This window comes from Botrytis sinoallii, assembly GCF_014898435.1.
Source record: "Botrytis sinoallii strain Bc 23 chromosome Unknown BSIN_002, whole genome shotgun sequence".
NCBI lineage: Eukaryota > Fungi > Ascomycota > Leotiomycetes > Helotiales > Sclerotiniaceae > Botrytis > Botrytis sinoallii.
Window position 1 is genome coordinate 833,426 of NW_024066029.1, and position 23,895 is coordinate 857,320.

Genomic DNA, 23,895 nt, shown 5'->3' on the forward strand with positions numbered 1-23,895 from the left:
ACCTGCTGCATTTGGCCGAAAGACGATAAGAGTTACTAGGGATGACAACGAGATGAGATTGTAATGATGTTTGTTATTAATTTTTATGATCAATGAGATGAGAGACGGCTCGTAAGCTTGGTCAATATTTGCCCTCCTAGTACCGAAAACGACCGACCAGAAACACCTAACATAATGCTGAAAGTTTTAAAGACTGAAAATTAGAAAAAAGCACGCTAAAGCTTGATGGGAAAACGCCATTAAATATACACCCTCTAGGTACGGTAGCTCACATAATTAATGGGCGGTGGCTCCAGACTGTCGTCGCCCTCAAGGACACTGCCGAAGTGGTTAGAAATATATAAATCAATCACAGGATTTTCACTTACGAATACTGTTTAACCAAAATTCCCTCTCCTCCCGTCTCCATGTCTATGCTGTAAATGTAAAAGCCCCCATCGCTCGTCACTACCATTACTTGGGGACTACTGCTACTCATTGCCACAACACTTTTGACTGGACCACTTCGGGGAGTAACTCCCATTCCTCCTTTTGGAAGCTTAATGAAAGCGAAATCTCTCGCTGGTTCCCACATTTCAGTGACAGCTTGGGGTAGGTATCCTCCAACGACTCCAGCAACACCTTTGCCCACCATTTGCGAGGATCTCCTGATCATGCTTCCAAAAGTGCCACTAGACTTGGTTTTTTCTATAGGAACATCTGCCATTTCACTGCCAGGTGATATCCCAGCTGGAGGAGACCCATTCTCACTATCAAAACTTCGGGATCGTCTCCATTTATCTTTATCGCCGGGAGATCGTGGGGACTCCGGCAAACCAGTAACAGGCCCGCCCAAACGGAATATATGGATTGTATCAGAGTTTGAAGATACGCAGAGCAGCGTAGAGCTCATATTAAATGATAGACTAAAAATTGATGACGGATAAGTGCCTCTTCGAAATTGGTAGAGCTTCTGTCCATCTGGTACCGAAAATACCCTAATAATGGTTCCTGTTTCTGACGCGGTTGCCAGCAACGTCCCATCATTGTTCAATGCAATACAAGACAGTGGCGCCCGATGTGCCTCAATAACATTTACAGCCTTTAATGATTTCGCGTCAAATATGAGAACCTCTCCGGATGTCGGTGCAACGTATGGAGAGAGCGGTGGTGCATGGGCTGGTCTCTTGTCTCCAGTCTCCTCCCTGGGCTTTGGTAGTGGATATGCCAAATAACAGTTGTCAGAAGAAGCGGATAGAGAGCATATGGCGTTGGGGTTTGCTGACGTAGAAATGGTGTATAGTAGACCCATGTTCTGTATATCGTACAAGTATATTTCCTCCTCCAACAACACGGCAAATCGTTTTCGGTTCAACCGCACCGCCAAGACCGCAGATGGGAATGTAAGTTCGCATATTACCGTACCTCTCTGCAGTGAAAAAAATGGTCAGCATATGTGATACTCGGAGCTCCCAAAACATATGATAACCTTGATCTCAAACCGTACCTTGGTATTCTGAATCACAATATGTCTGGGTGACTGCTTGATGGCCACCAAAGACGTCGAGAAAAGCATCTCGATTATGGTTACATTCTCATTGTCCCCCGTGAATATCTTCGAGAATGGCTCGGTGTGGTATATTCGAAATCCTTTGGCAGTTCCTGATGAGAGGCATTAGTAATTATCGGTATTGGATCAGATAGAACACCAACCAACTGCCAGGCAGCTGTAATCCTGGTTGAACGTAACATAATTCATGGCTGCAAATCAGGAGGCCCCAAAGCGATTATATGCGCGACGATGTTTCTCTAGGATAATGCAAGAACTGTGCGCTGCAAGCTTCAGGGTTGACTGGTAGTCACAATGGTGTTGGTTGAGGATTAGGAATGGCTCTTCTGCGGATGTCACTCAAGATCAACTAGACAGCGCAGCTGTAGCAATTGATGTTCCTTTGTATGAGCTGCACATTTGATTTCGAATCTCAAGATTGATGCCTCGATAAACGACTTCAAGGAAGTTATTGAGGGACGCGGGGTTGTTTCCCATTCTCTCCAAAGAGCTCCAGGAATGGGAGCTGGTTCGCCGCCTAAATCTCGGTAATTCGGCCGCTAGACTAAAATGTCAGAGCCGTTGAAGTTCCAGTATCAAATTTTTGCCAGAGGACTTTTGAGCAGTTTGTGAGACCTTTCGATTTATTATAGGTAAGGGAGAAATCTTTTGAAATCATGGAAGGCCAAATACAAAATGGGCGTCGCCCAGCGAAAGTCTCCAAATCTTCTGGGCAGACCAAAGCCCAGAAAACTGATGATTCAATCATGGGTGTAAGTTTTTACACTGGAAAAACTCTATCTTCTGTGGATGTTAATGAAAATTAGACCAATAACAGCAGTATTGTTTCCAAACGCAGTGTTGAGCGTCTCTACTTTCCAAATGAACCACATTTCTTTCGTTATTTCGTCAAAAAACCCCTTAGGCGATCCCCTCTTATAAATCGTGGGTATTGGCTACGTATGAAGGCCATAGACCATGTAGTGAAACAGTTCCTGGAGCAGAAGTCTGAAAAACAAAAGGTTGTTATCAATCTGGGATGCGGATAGTAGGTCTTAAAACCTCGGGTTTACACACTGTTCGCTGATGCTCCAAAGTGATCCCCTTCCATGGCAATGTATGAGTAGATATCCTGCTGCTTCTCAAGGTGTGAAGTTCATCGATATCGATTACAAAGATTTAATGATCAAGAAGCAAACGGTGGTACAAAACGCACCAGAGCTCAATTCCATGCTCACTAATCTGAATATCATTCAAAATGGAGACATATTGCTCAGTAGTGATCAGTACTTGCAACTGGGATGTGACTTGCGAGATCTTAAGCGGCTTGAAGAAACTATATCAAAAGTTGTGGATATAGAGAAATGTTCATTCTTGTTCACAGCAGAGGTTTCAATCACATATATGCCCACGGAGGCAGCAGATGCACTGATACAATGGGCAAATAAACTTCCCGATGGTAAAATCATTTCCTATCTTCTCCAGGGTTGTAAAGTTAACCTCTTTTAGCTCGTTTCTGTCTTCTAGAGCAATTACTTCCAGAAGAAATAAGTCATCCGTTTGCAAAAACAATGATGGCACACTTTGACAAGCTCGGTACACCTTTAGGCGCCTGCAAGAAATACCCAACTGTGGCGGCGCAAGACAGACGTTTCCGTTCTTTAGGGTGGCCATCTGTATTAGTTCGCAATCTATGGGAGCTTTGGGGAGCCGAAGATTTTCTAGATTCTAGTGAAAGGATTGCTTTGGACAGCGTTGAACCTTTCGACGAGTGGGAAGAGTTTGCTTTATTTGGCTGTCATTATCTATTACTCGTCGCAGATAATGTGAGTAGAGAGAGTCGTGAAGCGATCCAGGAGAGCTCTAAGCAAAACTTGGATGGCTTCAAGACTAGCTACACTGAAAGTATATATTCTGAGTATCCAAAAGCTCAAGGCCAACGAAGATTTGCCGCTCCACTCTTTCTAAAAAGTGAGAAAAAGGGCCAAGATCTCATTGGTAACTTTTCCGGCATGGGTCTCAATACTCGAGTTAGCAGTTGTGACGTGTACTCTACAGATGTACATGGTTTCAGTTCATTCGACTACCAAGGTTCTCATTCATGGCCATCAAGTCGCATGTGCCACACTATCACTGAAATTGGCGATGGTGGATCTCTATTAGTTGGTGGCCGAACGTCGCCAGATAATTCTATAGCGGACTGCTGGGTGTACCATAAATGGTTAAACGCTTGGGAGAGAGTTGATGATCTTCCTCAGCCGAGATATCGACATTCTGCTGTCCATCTTGGCAATGGCTATGTGATGGTTATTGGTGGCAAAAGTACTTCAAGAACTCTGGTCGATGATATCATGATCTGGAGCCGACAGGGTGGATGGGTGAGATGCAGTACAGATTCAAACGAGCGGCCATCACCTACCATTGGTTCTTCTCTTGTTATCTATCCTAAATTATTACCATCTGATTCTCCAGGGTCAAGTTTTGGGGTTATCGCTGGTGGCATAGCTGAAGATGGACTAGTCCAAGAAGAGGTTTGGGAATGGAGTATATCGCAACATACGGGAAAGGTATGCCTCACACTTAGTTACATTTGATCTTTAAAGCTGACATGAGCAGCAACCTTGCATCGTTTTCAAATTTCTTGGAAGTCCCAGCACAAAGGCCGAAAACGGGGCAACTCTTGCTCGCTTTGGCGCACAAGCACTGATCCACCAAGGCAATATCATTGTTGTAGGCGGTATTGTCAGAGATGTTCTATTGCCCCTTTCACATGAGGTATGTAGCAGTAGTATCGAAGATATGACGAGAGCCGGGCTCTCTTGCTCAAGCGTATCGATGAGTTTTGAGCCGCGGCCGCTTCTCATTGGTACTTCTGCAATTTCCAATGGCGATAATATCATAATCATGGGCGGTTCAGCAGTATGCTTTTCATTTGGAACATTCTGGAACAAGGGTTGCTATACGTTAACCACGAAACACTCTGGCGATTCCAAGTCCGGTGAAAATGCCACGAACGATGCTTCGTGTGCGCCATGGAAATTTGTGCATACTTTCGATGCTGCTGCTCCTCCTAAATCAACTCCTACTAGTCTCTCAAGCTCGGTTCCAGGAACTCAGATTCTGGTTAAAGTACCACGGGTAAAGATCGATTCATCTGTAGAGTTTGACAAGATTCTTGACGCCAGCAAGCCTGTCATCCTTGAAGGCCTCGACATCGGTGTTTGCACTCAAGAATGGACCTCTGAGTATTTGAAGGCCAAAGTTGGTGCGGATAGAGAGGTAAGTTTGCACCCGTCCTCCTAATAATTTGTCTTTAATTCTTATAGGTTGTTGTGCATGAAGCATCATCAGAGAATATGAACTTTAGCTCGAAGAACTTCGCGTATGTCACAAAGAAGTTTGGCTGCTTTTTAGACGAGGTAGAAAAGGGAGAAAAGCTCTATCTACGTTCACTATCTGCGGAAAAGGCATCAGAACTCCCTGCCGATATCGTGAAAGATTATCCTGCGATTTCCGCGGATTTTAAACTGCCTCCAGAATTAGCGTCCGTTACGGATAACGCACATAGCTCCCCGCTACGTATCTCCGGACCCGTGAATATGTGGTTACATTATGATGTAAGTTTTCTCCCCGCTAAATCAAAAGATGAAACTCAAGTCTTAACGTCTTTAGGTTATGGCCAATGTTCTCTGCCAAGTCAGGGGCTCTAAACGCCTCTTACTCTTCCCACCTTCCGATGTCAAACATTTCGACTTCGCTCCCGGTGCTTCAAGCTCGGATATAAATGTTTTCGAAAACCTCAGCGATCCTAGCCTATCGCATACGCACCCACATGAAGTCTTACTCCAACCGGGCGATGTACTATTTCTCCCTTCGCTCTGGCTACACACTGCCTCGCCTACTTCTGGCATGAGCGTCGCTGTCAATGTCTTTTTCCGCAATCTCCGAAATGGATATGCGGCAGGCAAGGATGTTTATGGTAATCGCGATCTCCAAGCTTATGAGAAAGGAAGACAAGATATCGCTAAGATTGTCAAGTCTTTTGAAAGTCTGCCTACGGATGTTCGAGGATTCTATTTACAGAGGTTGGCAGATGAGTTTGTGCAAAAAGCTACATAGGTACTGACGTCACGATAAACTTTTCTTGCAAATCTGATGGAGAGACGGTGCGGGCATGTGGTCAAAGATAGAGAATCTAAAGATTTGGTGTTGTAAGGTGGACTTCTTTCTCAAAACCAAACCAATTCGAAGACGTACACACTTCTTCACATTCCCAATAGCCGTCTCTCGTAGTCTTGAACATGTAATCGATACCCAGCTTCAATAAGCTTTCAGGCAAATTGTGAACCGGAATAGCTAAACTCCAGGCACAGATCAGCATTGCTGATTTCCTCCATCTTTACCTCCCACCCATCCATGGCTTCGAATACTACATACAAATTGAATACAGAAATCAAGCATTCAACAATCCTATTTTATATATCGCCATAAAATTGAACTGATCATCTTGATGTTAATGGAAAATTAGTAGCAATTCCCTTTTGTCTCCCCCCGGAATGTGTTTCAGCATCACACGCAGTTAACCATACTTGACGCCACTTGCCAAAGAATATAGAAATGTCTCACTAATTTTTGACTTCTTATCACAACTCCTACACTCAAACATGCAAAATCAACTTTCAAGTATCCTAACGCCACGAAAAATATCATCACACTCATCCCACAACATCACAGATCCGACATCAAAACTTCTGCGATCTCCGCAATCTCAAATAGATAAGAAGTATAAGAATGTTATTCACCCCTAAATCTTACTCCTAAATTCGAGCATCTAGCTTCCAACTATCAAGTATAGCATAGCCTACTATATTCCTTCCAGCCAAAGAGGTTTCAAACCTCTTTCGTTCACCAATCCATACATACACTACTCCTAACCTTTTGTTATACTAAATGAACACCACTTAGCACGCCAGCCATACGTGTATAACCAAGAGTCTTCTTTCCTCTCCATTTCCTCTCTTCGCGGCTTCTGCATTGTCGTTTTCAACTTCAACTCGCATCTATGGCCCAACATAACTCGTAGTTCCACCTCCGGTCACCGGCGCCGCAGCACCATTTCCGGCACCAGTTCCGGCACCAGTAATTCCAGTTCCGTTTCCAGCATCCCCAGAACTCTGCTCGCCATTCCCATTTTCCTGAATAAACTTTTCGGATCTGATAGTCCTCTTTCCATTGCTCTTGTAATACAACAATACATCCGCACCGCCCTTCCAGACGTGTGCACGGAGGGTAGCAAGGGACATTGTTATGGGAAGTTTCTGTTTGAGTAGTAGATTAGCCTTATTTTCCTATTTCTATCGTCGACTATGACAGCTAATATCGGAAACTCATCTCACTGAGAGCATCTAGAGAAATGACGTCTGACAGAAAAGATAATGTATAGGAAGAAAGGACGAGAGACAAACCTGTTCATAACAATATAAATCCAAATAATCCTCCGGCTTCATGACCTCGGGTTTCGGCTGCTCGCTTGCCGGCTCGATTCTCTCCGCCACATAAGCCAGAATCTTCTTAACCCTCAACATACGATTTGCATTGAGTCTCGCATTGCCGTCAGGGCCTGCGATAGAGGGGAGAAGATCTTGGTAGGGCTGAAGAATGAATGAGACTTTGACGGGATCTTTGAGTGGAATTTTGTTCTGTTGGTCATTAGATTTTGGTGCTGGGAGTATGGAACACAAAGCGTGAGCTTGAACAGGGAGAGGAAGATACATACCTTTAGGAGTAGTTCGCCCAACCACATTGGAGCTTTCTCGGCAATGAGATCAGCATCTACACCCACCGTCTCTACACTGCCTCTATACAGATCCTTAACACCACCACTCGTTTCTTCTTGAATGATAACAGTAGTGCCACCAGGAATCTTTAGCACTGGTGTCTCAGGTGGTAAGCTAGGCGTGATACAAGTCTCAACTTCTTGAGCCGGATTCTCCACGAGTAATCTATCATATTCGTTTCGAATCTTCTGTATCGTACCATTGAAATTATCTTCGACTTCTTTTTCGGCAGGAGGTTTATCACCTGCTTCCGAAGACTCCGATCCTTCGTCTGTAGCTTTGTCCTTGTTGTCATCTAGTACGACTGGTTTATCCATGGTAGTAGAAGATGAACGACCAAGTTTCTTCGTCCCGAAGGACATTCCTTTACGAAACTTCATGCCAAACGATTTGCTGCTATCCTTACCATTGTTTTCCTTTTCTGTATCTACCGCTGGAGATTTAGCCTCTTGACTGTCGCTTGTTGTCACAACTGGTTGTTTGGGAGGATCGTTTGTGATCGCTGAGCTTCCAAAATAGTCTGGCTTTTCCGCTGAGCTCCGACTTGCTTGTGATCCTCGTTTATCCAATGGCCCGCCATCTTCAGACACAGAAGGTAGATGACTGCCAAGCCCAGGAGTGGCAACACCAATACCCATTCCAGGGGTCATGGCAGGATAATGAGTGCCGTTTGCTCGCGGAGTCAAGGAACCTTGCTGATCCCAAGGAGTTACAGAAGCATTGGGTATGATGATGGAGGTCGGTGGACTGGCTTCTCGTCTTGCCTTGACGCTTTCATTAAGCTCGGCGCGGAAGGCTTCATCCTTTTTAATTTGCTCATCAACCAGTCTAGAAAAAATATACCGTAATATCCACTTCCCGAGGTTTACTATGAATTGTTAGCTTGAAACCTCCACCGTCCCAGAAGAATAGACATACTTCTTTGATCTTCTCTAAACTCAATGTCATCTTTCAGTTCTAGTTCATCCGCATACATCTCCGCATCGAAACAATTATACTCCTCTAAAACAACAGCCAATCGACCAGTTCTAGTGTCCAATGAACACCAAGGCGCCACGGCTTCCATTGTATTCACTTCCGGCTCTACATCTTCGAGATGACATTTTCCGAAAGATTTGATAGGCATGCACTATTTTATGATTAGTCTTCAGTCTAAAGCCATTTGTGAAAAATTTGCCTACTTTGAGAAGATCCCATAATAGCACATCTCCAGCAGTATCTAAAGTCAAAACCCTCCTACGATCATTCAAAAGTTTGTGCTTCACCAGACCATGTTGTCCCTCGATAGTTTCTTCGGGTAATGTATGAATTGGAACAATCACTCCTAAATCCTGATCCACAATTGGCTCGGATGCTTTCCCCCCACCATTCACTACCGAGAAATTGGTGACAGAATCCGAATCTCTTACGGCTGGCGCCGGAAAGCTTGCCGTATTTGAAATCCTCAAAATGGATTTCAGAGGAATCTCTTTCTTAGGTTGTCCGTTAGTGACAGGAGGTGAAGCCGCCCTGGGTTTTGAAGCAGAGCTAGTAGCGCGATGACGCTGATAGGCTTCTGGGAATTGAATATCTGATCCAGTATCGACATCTGCCCAGCGATTAATGGAGGAACTTGACGTCGCCGTCCAGATATGCTCCCCGGAAGCAATAACTCTAGTAACACCATCATTTTCTTGCGCCAGCGCCAATGAAACTCCATCGTCTAGTTCTCCTAGTGTACCTCTGATGTCTGTTTTGGCCACCAATCCAGAGCGATCACTACTGTAAAAAACGCCAAGCGATGGATCCTCAGAAAACAGCGACCAAACACTATCATTGTGCATCGTGAGTGTATGCATACATCTTCCAGCCGTCATACTCCACACTTTAACTGTCTGATCCGAACTCGCCGTCATAATCATATCGCCCGCTTCATTAATCAATATATCCCTAACATTATCCGTATGGCCCACAAACTTTGTGATTCTCTTCCCCGTTCTCGAATCCCATAAGCGCACGATTGATTCTGGTCCTCCAGCTGCCAGTATATTGTTTCCAGTGCTTAACGCATATACCGATCCCTTCTCAGAAGTGTCCTCGTCGCCGACTTCAATTTCGAGTTGTTTTCCGCCTCCGTTCAAATCCCAGAGACAAATTCGTCGATCTAGACCACCCGAAGCAACCCAATTGGCGGTATTGCCAGGACTAGCGAGGCATTTCACATAATCCGCATGCTGACCAATTGTCACCGGTTCACTGTCCTTCTCCAAAGGTCTCCAAACCCTTACAGTCAAATCGCTCGATGCGCTCACCAGCGCCGTGTTATTTTTCGCAAGTACTATATCATTGACCCAATGCGTATGAGCTTGAGTTTGCGCTCTGAAAGTGGTCGCAGACTTTGGCTTAGATTCGGAAGAAGGCGGATCGTCGAATGGATTACTGGTGGAGGGTTCTTTTGGTCGCAGATCCAAATTTAGATCCCAGGCGCAAATAGCACCATCTCGGCCTCCTGAGTATCTTTGTCCTGTTAATCCATGCGCCTATTTCTAACCATAGCTCTTCTCTTAAAGAACTCCACTAACATATGACCAAAGAAGTAAAACCGCAACACAAAATCCACAGGACTCACAAAATTGACTGCTCACTATCCACGGCCAAACCATTCACACCCAATCTATGTCCGCCCGGAGAATTCGCAAGTGGTAAGACTATAATCGCGCAGAACAATTAATTAGCTTCTGAACGATCTTTTGTTCTTTCCCATATTCAATGCGGAGACTCGATGCGACACCATCACACACAACGAAATCAGGGGCTGTTGGCATACCGTAACTTATTCTCTGCCGTGCCTTCTTGGCCATCGCCATCTTATCTTAGAGGCTTGCCCTCTATCATGCGCATGAAAACAAGTTTATACTTGTTTCGCGTCTCTGTGTACAAGAGTTGAAACTTTCTTCTATGTAGATTCGATTGACAGTCACAAAGATAGAGATTGGTTTATGTCGCAAACAAGGTGAGTAATAAGTGACGACTTGCAGATTGTAGGATCGAGGTTAGCAGCGGGTTTCGGTTTATTAAGAGATTAGTGGGGATTCTAGAAGGATGAACTGCAGTTTGTGGGGGAGTTAGCATTTTAATCGGGGCTTGTATACATAAATGTTGGTTTGTGGTATGATTATGATAATAGCCATGAGCCATGAGCCATGGGTTATATTGATATACGGGATTCAAATTGTTGAGTAGGTATTATGAGTGTGCTTTGTGATTATTTAAGTTTCGAATTATGATATAATTTTGGATTTCCCAACCCATTATTACTAGGTATGTGTGATTCAACCTACTAGCACAAGTAAGCAGGTACAAGGTTCTATCAGATGGAATAGACCATGCCATCTTCTGCATGTGTTCGTGTCAATCATACGGAGTCATCGTCCCCAGCTCATATCATCCATCCAATGAGAGTTATTGCCTCGGCTCTTCTTTCCCCTTCCCTTCCCTTTCCTCTTTCTTGACCAAGACTCCATCTTTCAAAATGCATCTTTTAACACCCTTCCGGCAACCTGCCATTTTTTATACAACACATAATGGGTATCGTTCCTTTGTCCTTGCTAAAAAACGCCTGTCCCAGAAATCACAAAGCAAATTTAAAAAACTCCCCGGCCCCAAGCGAAATCTCCTTGAAAGCCTTTATTAATTAAGAGCGCAGCGATGTTCCTTCTCATGGTCGTCATATCCGTCCCATTATAACAGTCAGTATTGACGCCCAGAGCAACGCAAAGAGCATTTGTGCAAACGAATACTCCACAATCATAACCATTCATTTGTCGAGTACATCCAGTGTTTGGGGTCTTCCATTCATCTTCTTTGTAATCTGCACCGAGTTGAAATTTCAACCACCCTCGCATCAGTTTGATGAATGTCTTTGGAGACCCTTGCAAACTATCGAAATACTCAATAGTTCTAGCCATGGGTCGTACAACTCCAACAGTCCAATGGCTACCTCTGCAGATAGGAACAAACACCGTGTCAACCTGGAGCAACGAGACTCCGGGAGCTTTCTTCCTACCCATCAGACGTTGTGTACTGCTTGGGCCTTTCTTATCTAAGTTCTCGTAAAAGAAGCTGTTATGTGCTATAAATTTTGGCACTTTCCCTGCAGGTTCCCCAAATTTTTTTGCCTCTTCTTTCGCGAATTCGTTTGCAGCTTCCACCACCCATTCAATATAAGTGTTGATAATCTCATCGTTGAGCCAGGAATTTCTACCCAATAGAGTTCCAAAATCTTTGTAATGTAACGGAGTGCCACCCTGCGATTGGGTAATTGGCAAATTCCCATTTTTTCGAGCGCGATCCAGAGCTTCACAAACAATGTCCTCCCATTTGTCGTCTAACGCATGTACTAACCGGTTCGATGGATCTCGTCGTGTCAGTCTGCGTTCCTTTGCAATTCGAATCTTTTCTTGCTTTTCCTTGAGCTCTTGCGCTTCACGTTCCTTCTTGTGTTTTTCTTGAGCTCGTGTCGAGATGGCTAACGGCGAGGGTCCATATTTATCGTCTTGTTCATCACCAAAAGTTAATAAAGTGGCCAAACGGTCGTTTAAAGATCTCTCATCAGTGACCGTGGCCGTGGATGAGCGCCTCAAGGCACTCATCGGTGGGAGGCGTATGGTGGGAGCTTTAGGTGATCGTGGTGATCGTAGCGTATCTGCTATCGACTTTGGTCTTTCTTCTTCATTTTCCCCCTCATCATCATCATCCGAAATTACTATAACCTCTCGTTCTACGGGTTTCGTAGGAGCATCGAAAGCTGGTGGGATCCATTGTGCATCGGTCTGTGCCCTCAGCTCTTCTTCCGACAAGCTCTTTGATTGGTCCATATTTATTGATGTTGTCCTTGGTTGATGTGATGAGGTTCTTCGGTGCTCGTCGCTTCTTGATTTATTTCTCTGCCGCTTGACCGCGGTTGACCCATCTTCTCTCGCTTCTGCCCTCTGGATATGTTCGTCTGCGACTACTGTATAGAAGTTCTTAGTAAATTCGGCAGGGAATAAGAATACCGTAGTACCACTTACCATCAATGTTGCTGTAGCTCATGTCTGTATATAATGGATCGACCCTTCTACGAAACCATTCCAAGGCGCCCCAAAACCAACCCAATATAGTCTCGAACATTTCGTCCCCGTGAATCGGCTTACCAGAACATCAGCTCCTGTCTCCTTGCAAACCCTAAGCTAATAAGGCTTTGGGGGTCTGGACATACCTCAATAACTTCTATCGAATTGTGAGTTAACTCTTGACTAGCTTTGCGCTTAAGACTGGTCATGACGGAAACGCGAAATTCCTTTATTGCTGGGATCGCCCAACATTGAGAAGTACGTAAAAGTAATATCCCAACTGACTTTGGAGTATTTCCTGATTGATGTTGATTGTTGATAGTTGATGTGCTGTTCCTTCAAGTGGGCTGAAATTTGGGAAAGATTGCATGTAGTTGTGGTTTATTGGAAGAGTGATGGTTGTGAGATTTGCGGCAAATCAATGATGAAAGAAGAAATGGAGAAATAAGTACTACTAGGTACCTTACCTTACCCTACCTAGTGAATGTACGGGATATGGAACTTCTTTTGGTGAAAGATGATTTAAGGTTTTGAAGAGGACTGGTGGAGAAAGCTTTTTGATTGGATGAAAGTTGTTGGTGCCGGAATTAAAAGCAGGGGCTGGTCATAGCTGGGTTCAGGCCGAGACAATCGTAAGTGCTTCTTGAAAACAACAACAACAAAGTATTAAGGTACATTTTATAAATACACATAGATATATATACATATATCTATCAATTATCAAAATGATCAATATTAAATCAATAAATTTGTATGTAGTTTTGACATGATTCATTTATCTGTTGGTATATTCATTAACTACCTAATTGCTAAGTATAACAATACACGCCCTTGCCAAACTCCAATCCAGTCCAATTCCATACATCATTGGTATCAAATCATACAGTGCATACTACGTCTTGACCCCATAGAATTTATAGAGATGGCCTCGACTCCCCAAGCTTCTTCGAACAGAAGGCTCCAAAATATTCATTCAGCGCGTCCACCGTGACGCTACCTGTTTCCAAAGCCACAACAATTCCTACATATCCGTCCGGTCTAACAACAACCACACCTCCTTTTTCTTCATCCAATCCCATCTTGCTATGACTCGAAGCCTTCGCATCAGGCACTACACGATCCCAGATGTCATCTGCATAGACGTGATCGCTATATCTAGCCAAGATCTTTGGAACGTCTCGCGCAATCTCAATATTCTGCCTCTTCTCCGCAAAAATTGTGCAGAAGGTGAAGAAATGACTGTGAGGGTTATGCCGTTCGTGATAGGACACCTTATCGACATCTGATCGTAGATATGTGGAAAGGAATGAACCCTTCTTGGTAAGGTTTTGTGCAAAATCATCCAGTGCTTGCTTGGTAGATGCAGGTTTTCCAGCAAAAACGTATACTCGGAATGAACCATTGACGGGAATCTCTTGCTCGAGATGAACAACGTTGGCATCCGTGACTCGTGTGACATTGGAATTGGTGAGGATACGGCCCGTTCGGAGCTTATTGCCCTTTGGATTTATGGCGCTGGATTGTGCTGGATGAGATGATGACCAGTTCAGAGAATTTGGGTTATATGCCACTCCATAGCCACTGGTAAATTCACAGGACTCTTTGAATGTTTTGATAAATTCGTTTTCCTCTCCCTCGACGTTTGTGTGCTCTGCTCCTCGTTGTGTAGCTGCCTCTACATCCTTAACAGCTGGCGCCTTTTGTGAGAATAGAGCTGCATATTTTGCATCGAAGTCCAATAGATTTTCAGCAACCTTCTTTCTCTCGGCCTCGTATGAACGCAGAATAGATCGATCAGCGAATCCTGATTCGACATGGTGAATTTTCCACGCAAGGTTTTGGGCATCCAAGAAGGCTGTATTCATTCCCTGTCCAGCTTTTGGCTGCTTTTTGTTAGCGGATGTTGAGATGGGAGTATTAAACACGACTTACACTGTGTGTATGGCAGGCATCACCGCCCATGAACACTCTATGATCAAGAGTATATTTGTCCGCAATTCCTTGACCAATGGGATACACAGAGTACCATTCCACACGCTCCCATTCAATGTTGTACGGTTGTAGTATCTTCTTTGCAGATGCCTGCACTTCTTCTTCCGTTGCCGTTTTTCTAGGATTCCAGTCCTTATCGGTCGAAGATGCAATCTGTATGTAAAGACGGACCATGTTATCTTCTCGAGGAATGACCATGATAGATCCAAAATCTGAATGAATAGTACATTTCATCTACCGATTTATCAGTGATTGGTAGCTTAAGATGATGTGCGTAGGAAAAGATTGCTTACCTTGATATCAGGAAAGTCCGTTTGAACAACCCCATCCATAACACCCCATACATGTGCGATTGGATCCTTGTGTTTGATACCAATGTTCAATTGCTGTCGTACAAATGATCTCGCTCCTTCGCCACCAAACAGATATTTAGCCCTAACTGTCTCTTTCACGCTACCTTCAACTTGAGCTAAATTGACCTCTACTGGATATTCGGGATCTTCCTTCTCATCTGTCTTGAAGCCGGTTATGGTCCAAGGTCTCTGGATATGAACATTGTGCTTTTCTAGATCTGCAATGAAAACCCTTTCAATCATTCCTTGATGTAACAATGTTGTGAAAGGGTATCTGGCGTCAATAAAGCTCGGACAACTCGCCCATGTTCCGGTTCTGTGTATGCCCTTTCCGCCCGAAGTTGGATCCCAGAATGCGACTTCGTAGACCTTCGCAGGTTCGTATGCCATGATGGCAGGCTTCAAACCCATATTCCTTAACAGATCCAAGGACCGAGGCTGAATACCATCTGCTCTTCCAGTTTTGGTTGGCTCCGATCTGTTATCGATGTGCTTGATCTTATAACCCCAACGTGCCAGACAGGTTGAGAGCAGTAGCCCTACCGGCCCAGCACCAACGATTACAATATCATACTTCTCCACTACACTTCCAGTGTTTCCAATGTTCTCCTGGGGTGCCATACTTTTCTCCATTGTTGTGACTGTATGGCTAAGAGCGAGGAATTCAAAGGACTTGACAGAAAAGGAAGGGAACTTGATTGAAGCAAGATGACAAGAAATGTAGAATAGTTATGAGAATGCAACAGAAAAGAGAAGGGAAATCGTGAGACTTTAATAAAAAATATTAAATTGCTATGAACTACATGTTGAGGTCGGAAACCTCTAACGGCATTTCATTCGGGCGCCATTGATCCATTCTAAAGCTCGATTGACTACCTTGATCTAATCCCGAAGAGCATTGAAAGCTAGAAAGGAGTGTCAGAAAGGTATGAAATAGTAACGGGAAGGCCTACGGCAAGTTCAACTTGGAAATATTGCGGGGAAGCGTGGTTGAAGGCGGAGAGTGAACCAATCATATCGCTTGTATTGATTGCCATGAATTGCAACTCGTATCGGCTTCGAAATTCGGTAGCTGCTAGGTTAGTTTTAAGCTTGGTTTGAAGAAGTGGACGACTGGGGCCAATGTGGTTGCTGGAAAACGGCTGCACGTGGCATTAAGTAAGCTCGGGGAACTTTCGGTGTATCATGTGACAGATGGTCGAACGACCATCAACCACAACCAAAGGTCGATGGGTCTTGATGATTTTCTATCAGTAGGAGAACCATCATACAAGAGCAGTTGCAACAGACATTCCGGGAATCATCAGGATACACGAAACTCGGGCAATATCCCATTTCGGGGTGGAGATACCCAATGTGTTCAGTAGGTCATGGAAACAGAATCATGATCATTGGCAAAGCAAATGCAAAGTCCATGACGAAACGCTGTTTGCTGCTCTATATTGCATGAATCCCCTTAACCCTGGTCACCGCTACATAAATAGCAACTCTGTACCCGAACCTTACGACACAAAAGAGGTTCAGCAGGCTCCAAAGGCACATTGAGAGAATGGTTCCTCAGCTGAAGGCGAGAGTGACAAATGATCTTCACTGAGACGAAAAATTGGGCACCAGTGAAGATGAACTCAATATAGAAGATTTAATCTGTCACGTGGGTGGTATTAGAGTTCCTAGCTGGGGAGCAGCTCTCGTCTCGACCGACTCCCAACAATCTCATACGTCGGACGCACTCGCGATGAGTGGTTCAACTCTCATGCTTTACTGGTGGAGCTCAGAATGTAAATTTTGCTCGTTACCTCTTATGAAGGGTAGGCAGGGCTTTGAAGGGTCCAAGAAAATTATGCAATGGGTATTACTTCGCATCTACTAGGCAATACTTCTTTGTAGGGCGTTATGGAACCAAGATTGCAACGTAGAAGATACCATACTTCTGATATGATCTTAAACATATCATTAGGTGCATGCATCAATGCCGTATTATGCAAGTTGTTCGGATTAAATTTGGACATTGATGGCATCTTTTTCCTTGGTAGACAGACAAGATGAAGTTCTCACACCAACCGTGGCAAATGGAGTAAGATGAGTTCAAGAAGGGTATATGCAGTGGGTTTCGCCAATCTAAAAGCCAAACGGCGGAACTCAGAGGATGAATTTGTGTTGTAAACCTCTCAAGCTCTCAATCAAAAAATCTCATGCCACTCTCAATACTCGAGAGAATTGGCTGGCCATGGTGGTTGGTCTCTTATCACCACCAGCACTTATGTTATGGTGGAGATTTATTTTTATCTCCAGACTTGACTTCATGATCGTTCCTCAAATAGGACACTTGTTCTACAATCTTTGTTATTGGTGGTAGTATGTTGAGTTGAAGGATAATCGCGCCTTCCTCAATTGTTGCCATTCCTTCACTTGGGAGAGAACATCGTACGATGGCACCATTTTCAAGTCGCATCTCTGTCAAAAGATGATAAACCGATGAATATTCTTAAACAAAGGCCTTGAGATGAGAAAGTGTGCAATATGCACTGTTATTTCTCTTCAAGTTCCTCGCTTTACAGTGGAAGCACTGAGAGTTATTCAAGATGATATAAATTATTTCAATAACCGAAGAGATTCACTTTCGACTTTGTCGGACAACAACAAAACAACCAGCCGACTTCTTACTTCTCACCCTCACTTCTTCTTGTTCTTCGGGCTGTCAAAATACTTGCACATCATAAAATTCTTTATTGTTTCTTGAACTATTGTATCATAGATCGACAGATACGATTCCACCATATTTGAGAGGTTCTCTTAGGCACTTTCATCAGTTTCTTCAATACACTCTTCCTCATAATTAAATGAATTTGTTTCCTCCTTCCAACCAGTAAAAACAACCGGACGTTACGATTGCTTGGTTCCTTTCTTTCAGCCAGTATAATTCACTGGTCTTGTTCACAAGAAACTATTGTTCTTTGGAAGTTTTGTTTTGGCAGCAATTGTCATTATATTCGTACTGTTCACTTACTATAATTGCTGGTTTGACATGGTCATAAACTATCCAGTCAATACTCTATCTGATGTCTATGGAAATGCAATGATGAAGACCAATTCCATCGATATCGATGGCGATAGTCCATCAGGATATGACAATGGTGACATGATACACCCAATTTTGGGCAATTATCATCTTCCTGTGGAGATTGAAAATTCACGGAAGCAATCAGGAATGCATAACCTCTCTCGGGAAGGTTGGGGTGAAGAGAGTGAGTGGAGTGTCTCCAACCTAATAATTCATAAATCCTGATTGACAATTTCTAGAATGTCGTAATTATTTAATCCGACTTTGTTCAGATGGTAAGCAATCCAGTCCGAGATCTTACACCTTTGTACCCACCCGTTCAGAAAGGCATGGTTTCAGTCTTCAGGGAAACCAGAGCAGACTTCCCAAGTTGGCCAAAATTACTTCATTTTGGTCATCTGATTATCTTTCGTACAATCTATACTAATTGTGAAACCATTTAGTACCTCGAAATTTTCCATATAAGGATGGATTGCGCATATTACATCCTCGACTTCAGGAGAGATTTGGCGACGAGAATGTTGACTTGGCCCTGGGAGTCTTGGAGGAACTGATCGAAATTGAAGAGCCACCGCCATTTCCGGCTTCTGTTTTCCAAAGATGGAAGCACGAACATCTTCGCAGAAAGGCAAGTGCTCAATAAGCCATTGCGTGCTCCTCATCTTTCTAACAGCGCTGTAGGAAGACTTCACCAATCCACATGCTCCGCATACTGCAACAATACAAGCGCCAGTCGTACCTACCCAAGCACTCGTTGCGTACAGAGAAGAGCAGGCACGAAGAAAATTCGCTCAGCCGCAGATAAGTCCTACTGCTATCCCATACTGCGAATCGTGCAACTCGAATATTGCCCACCAACCTAGCTGGAAGATTGACCATAGCGTATTCGTCTCAGTGGGAGGAAAGCCGGCAACTTTGGCATACTGTCCAACACCCGAAGAGCTTCACAAGGGAATGTGGGATCCTGAATATGGCCGTGCAGGCGTTTGTGTGCGACCGAATACTGCTCAAACAAGTCCGCCTGGCTCGGCAATGGAACCCATTGGACCAAATGCAACACCATCGAAATATTCCACTCCTACTCGATCTTTCATGAACAATGCGAAGAGAGAGCTAGGGCAGAGGGTGATGAGTGCTCTCTCAGAGACTAGAGAAAGTCTAAGCAACGTGGCTTCTGACCGAGTAGAGTTGTTAGATATCGAAAGATGCGAGAAGTTTCCCCGCGATAGAATCTCTACCAGTTCCGAAACTTCCAGAAAGATTAGTGGACAGAGTGAAGTTCGCAAAGTCTCTAAGATAATGAACGTCAACCTACCACCAGGCCGTGAAATCCCGAATGCAAATTTCGCGAGAAAAAACGAGTTGATTTTAAGCGGACCATCAAGTCTAGATTATCTTCTCACTTCTCGTCAGCCCACTCTTGATGAGGTTGTCAATAAAATGTTGGAATCGAAGACAAACTGTCCTGGTAAAGCCACCTCAAACATCGATATTCATGCTCCTTTGTCCGGTGAAGACGCCAACCCACTCCGTTCTTACTTGAGTACCTACTATAGCCTTCCAGCTAGTCCCAGCGATTTCTTCGATGGTGGGCTTGACTATAAGTGGGACACTCCAGACCCTATCGAGAGCGCAGAAAACGAAGTGTCCAACACGTATTCCGTTTCAGGAGCCGATGAAGCGCTACCGTCAACTCATCTTACATATGGAGATAGCCACAACATCACAGACGATTCCCAGGTTGAGAATGCATATCATGCGCATACGACTGACTGTGTTGATGAAATCAAGGCAAGCAAATTCTCGATCTTGGACAGCTATGACACGAAGCTGCTTGAAACCAAAGAGCAAGAAATGCTGTATCCTACGGTGTATGTACCTCCTCCAAAGAGTGACATCCTGAAGATGAGAGGCCCGGCAGTAACCTCAAAGAATGCGGTTCCTAAGGAAAGTTCAGTACCAAGCTCTGAGCCTTTTGAAGATGAGCATGGGCATGAAAATCGCAATAGCTGCGATGGTACATGTCAGTCCTGGGAATGTCGATACAAACAAGAATACCGAAAATCTTCCGGAAATCTTGTGAAGTGGAAGGAGCCTTCTTCGGAGTATGATGAAGAATCTGAAGAGTCCGAAGATTCTCGGCTGTCACCGGACATCTACAGTCCCCCATCGTCCCTTGATCCCCTTAACAAGTACAAGGGCTTTCCACACAGTACAGAACAACTTTCACGAAAAGCAAGTAACATTTCGTCCAACTCTGAGCTCGATTATTTCGAAAGCTACAATACTGAAACTGCAACAGCCCAGAACATGACATTCCCAAAAGTGGAGAACTTCGAACCGATTGTGCCCGAATTATCAAAGTCGCAACTATCTACCTCACTCGGGAAAGTAGATATTACACCACCAGGTCGATTGTCTGAGCGTTCATACCTTGCAAAAATTCGGGTTCCGATAAGAAGTAAATCTTCTGCCGCTTTTGGTACACAAAAGGCGGGCAGTCCAACAAGTTCGATTCCCTTGACAACCGAGTTCCCACTGACTTCACAGTCACAAACGAAAACAAATCAAATAAATCTTGCAAACAAACGCTTGAATAATTCGTATTCCTTGGAATCTTTGGTCGAATCAACTTCATCTGTAGTTGCGTTTGAATCAGTTCAAAAGCAGGTCATGAATTTCGACGGTGCAGCCGATGATTGTTTACCAAAACAAAACAATAGATCCAAAGTAGCGACTCGCGACAATAGATCCAAGAACAACGACGGCGATTCACTTTACAATGAGAACAATATAAGCGATGCGGCGAAAAGGTTCTTGATGGAACTCAATCAAGGACGTCTCCCTACCTTACAATCCCCAATAATTTGCCCTCCGCAACCTTTGTATATCTGCAAGCAACCGAGTCAAGTTCAACTTAAACAAGCAACAGAACATCAAGATAACAACTACAACCACGAGCAAACCCGCTATCCGCCTCGGTCATCTTCCATTCCGAAACGCGAGTGTCTGGGATCAATTGAGCAGGCCATGCCTTTTTTAGTTGACGAAGACATTGCAACCCGTGAGCCAAACAATCGCAGCACAAAGGACTCGCAGATGTCAAGGGATCAGCCAAGAACACCTGAGACTACTGCGCGCTCAACTGTCTCTGAAATCAAGCAATACTACTTCTCTGACACCTCTGGCACCTTTGGCACCTCTAGTGGCTTATTTGGTAATTTTATTCCAATCGGAACCCCCGGATCTGTTTATTCTCCTCAACCACAACAGCCATTGTACACGATGCCTATTCATAGGTAAGCCAAATAATACATCAATATTGGGACTTTTCTAACATGGATTAGTTTTTCACACGGTCGCAAGGCAGGAAATTTCAGAAACCCATATATATTTGAGCCAGACACTCCGCTCGTTATGGATGAGTCGCGCCAGACCACAATGACCGACTTCATGCATATTGATGCAAATGTCAGGCCTGCCTCGTCGCCAAGTCTTGGCCATGTTAAAAACTCACGGTCAGTTGGCCATGCCGGAAGTAGCAAAGATCTTTGATGGTGCCCCCAACACTCAAGTCATGGCCATGGCCATGGTCTCCAACGTAGCGATACATCCCCAAGTATTACGCCGTTGCGATTTGCAGCACGCGAAGAATCTCCTGCTCCTGATCACCGAGCCTATGATGCCAGTATTGATTCTATCTCGCCAATCCTTCAAAACGGTTTTGCGACTCAAAGTCTCCCCAACCGCGGTCGCGCTGCTACTCTTGAACTGTCTCGACTTCCTGTCAACAAAGGTGCCAGAGATAAATTTCTGCAGCCATCCAGCTCACCGGTTCATCAAGCTGCACGAAATTATCAACGACCATCGCGGTCCCCAGTTCGTATGCCATCTGGCGAGCATCGCAAGCAGTCTTCACGCCCATCCGATGAAGACGTACCGGATGGCAGAGGTCGTTCTGCAACATATTCCCCAGTCCGAAAGGAGGTAAAATCAAGTGAAAGCAATGTGTCTTATTCGAGCACCGCTTCGACTACAATCAATCATCAGATGACTCGATCCCCCACAAAAAATCTAGTTGACGTAGCTGAAAAGGAAGAGCCCGATTTTCTCGGCCAGGACCTGCTTCCGATTTCTCCAAAGAAGAGATCGCGTTCGCCAATGAAGAAAATGTTCGGGGAGCATGGCTGGCTTGGCTCATCTCAAAATGAGGTCCGACCAAGTGTTATGTGTTCAAAGTCGACCCAGAAGGTGGATAGACCCAAGAAGCCTGGAATGATGGAAAAGATTAAAAATAAAATTGAGGGCTTCGTAAGTGTATACCATCCATGTGCCATATCCATTACTGACTTTGAGTAGGCTGAAAAGGCCGACATGAGACTCGACAAGAATAGAATATCAGTTTTGTCTATTTCCATCAACCCGTATGAGCAGGCTAGATATTTGGTTGAACTTGAACTTATGGTAGTTCACACAGCCAATACCTTTCTCATGATACAATTCAGCCAGGGCCGCATGTCTATCGATAGCATCAAGAAGACTGTGGATACATGGAAGAACAAGGGGCGTCCTGCTGTAGTCGAATTTATGTATGACCAAGGCACCCAGCGGGATCTCGTCACCGCCAATCAGTACAACTTCCGATTTCATGGTAACCGACTAGGTGATGATGTTCGTATCTCATCTATGCTTTACAATTGGAAACAGGTGGCATCTCTCATGTCTATCCGCACCTTCTGTAATGCAGATACTGTTCTCTTGAAGCTGGTGTTCGATGTAGAGCAGATATTAGAGCTCATTGGTGGTTCAGAACAGATTATGTTTCGTCTCCAGCATCTTCGATTGTCAATCAACGAGGCGATTCGCGTTGCAAAAGTTGAGAGGTCTACTTCACGAAATGGCCGTGAGAAGGGCTGGGAACCACAATTATCGTCAAACATTTCGCACAGTGATCCGTATGAAGGTAGGAAGCTCGTTCCTGAACATTACGCCAATTGAGATAATTCGATCAATCCGCACACGTCTATGTGTTGTATGTATGTATGTATGTATCTTCGCCGTCATTCGATTGATTTATATCGACCTCGAACTCATTCAAAAGACCTGTCATCTAGAGGTTAGAAACTCCAGCGCACAAGATTTCTCGTGGAAATTGAGATTCACGATTGTACATGGGTTGATCTGTGCATTGTGGAATGGATAATAGATTTGTTATTTTCGCCGTATTAATTTGATCTTAGTGTTCTCATGTTCTCAAGTTAGCTTTTCTGTTTTCTTTAAATCTTTGCCATTTTGCTGATTTGCTTCGAAATCCCAATTCATCTGAATTCATCTCGATTCATCTCAACCTTCTGGGCGAGGTTTTGACTGCAATCCTATTGTACTCAGCGTTGCACATTTTGATTACATGTGTGTACCTAGGGAGAATGGAGATGAAGCTACGAGTATGTACAAGGAAGAATGAAGCAACAGCTGGTAGATATCTTAGGCGATAAGAAACCTTCAAAGTTTCAAGCAGTATTTAAAATCAGAAAGTGTAAAATGAAAATTGATTTTGTTCTTTATGTGCACCGTGATTGTGATGTGTACCTGGGTGGTGTAAAGTATATCTCGTCCAGGGTATGAGAGATTGGCCCACCTCTCTGAAAGTGGTAAGGTGTACATGCCTACCATGGTAGTACTGATTACGGATTGACAAACGGAGATTACCATCCATCCATCCACCATCATTCAACCAATTTATTATGATTAACCTTGCGAGGTTTGGAAAACATTACATTGTAAGAAAGACGACTCACTCGTACCTTGATACCACAATACCACAATTTATGACTTGAAGCTATTCAGAAATAGATAACAATCCAATTTTGAATACATTTTTTCTCTAATAAGGTTCCAAGATTTACTTTTTTCCTTCTATTGTCTTATCAATCAAACTATCAGTAGGTGGCATGTGATGTTTCCCAATCCCAAAGCGCCGCCCGTAACCTAGCAGACGTCATCTCACACAGAAAGTCCGCTGTACTGTCCT

The 23,895-nt window shown here is 44.1% G+C and overlaps 6 protein-coding genes across 6 annotated transcripts; 2 read left to right on the forward strand and 4 right to left on the reverse strand.

Annotated features, from left to right (window-relative positions):
* Positions 1-254: 254 nt before the first annotated feature.
* On the reverse strand, positions 255-1,738 carry EAF02_001429 (uncharacterized protein; the record flags this gene model as incomplete). The annotated part of the gene is made up of 4 exons (XM_038897477.1): positions 255-318; positions 369-1,408; positions 1,487-1,641; positions 1,693-1,738. The coding sequence occupies 4 exons, from the start codon at positions 1,736-1,738 to the stop codon at positions 255-257; spliced, it is 1,305 nt and encodes a 434-aa protein (XP_038762452.1).
* Positions 1,739-2,205: 467 nt separating this feature from the next.
* EAF02_001430 (uncharacterized protein) lies at positions 2,206-5,647 on the forward strand (the record flags this gene model as incomplete). Its single annotated transcript, XM_038897478.1, has 7 exons — positions 2,206-2,301; positions 2,356-2,576; positions 2,626-2,987; positions 3,038-4,095; positions 4,145-4,807; positions 4,855-5,145; positions 5,201-5,647. The coding sequence occupies 7 exons, from the start codon at positions 2,206-2,208 to the stop codon at positions 5,645-5,647; spliced, it is 3,138 nt and encodes a 1,045-aa protein (XP_038762453.1).
* A 481-nt stretch (positions 5,648-6,128) lies between these two features.
* EAF02_001431 (uncharacterized protein) lies at positions 6,129-10,567 on the reverse strand. Its single transcript, XM_038897479.1, has 7 exons — positions 10,172-10,567; positions 9,974-10,052; positions 8,547-9,861; positions 8,284-8,494; positions 7,305-8,233; positions 6,994-7,227; positions 6,129-6,846 (listed from the first exon to the last, which is right to left on the reverse strand). Exons 1-7 carry the CDS (start codon positions 10,209-10,211, stop codon positions 6,589-6,591), a joined length of 3,066 nt encoding a protein of 1,021 aa, XP_038762454.1. The 5' UTR covers positions 10,212-10,567; the 3' UTR covers positions 6,129-6,588.
* Positions 10,568-10,610: 43 nt separating this feature from the next.
* On the reverse strand, positions 10,611-12,918 carry EAF02_001432 (uncharacterized protein). Its single transcript, XM_038897480.1, has 3 exons — positions 12,605-12,918; positions 12,417-12,534; positions 10,611-12,358 (listed from the first exon to the last, which is right to left on the reverse strand). Exons 1-3 carry the CDS (start codon positions 12,665-12,667, stop codon positions 10,989-10,991), a joined length of 1,551 nt encoding a protein of 516 aa, XP_038762455.1. The 5' UTR covers positions 12,668-12,918; the 3' UTR covers positions 10,611-10,988.
* A 454-nt stretch (positions 12,919-13,372) lies between these two features.
* Positions 13,373-15,436, reverse strand: EAF02_001433 (uncharacterized protein; the record flags this gene model as incomplete). Its single annotated transcript, XM_038897481.1, has 3 exons — positions 13,373-14,341; positions 14,391-14,684; positions 14,744-15,436. 3 exons carry the CDS (start codon positions 15,434-15,436, stop codon positions 13,373-13,375), a joined length of 1,956 nt encoding a protein of 651 aa, XP_038762456.1.
* Positions 15,437-17,828: 2,392 nt separating this feature from the next.
* On the forward strand, positions 17,829-22,862 carry EAF02_001434 (uncharacterized protein; the record flags this gene model as incomplete). The annotated part of the gene is made up of 7 exons (XM_038897482.1): positions 17,829-18,048; positions 18,104-18,139; positions 18,308-18,496; positions 18,550-21,163; positions 21,212-21,382; positions 21,440-22,175; positions 22,224-22,862. 7 exons carry the CDS (start codon positions 17,829-17,831, stop codon positions 22,860-22,862), a joined length of 4,605 nt encoding a protein of 1,534 aa, XP_038762457.1.
* Positions 22,863-23,895: the final 1,033 nt, after the last annotated feature.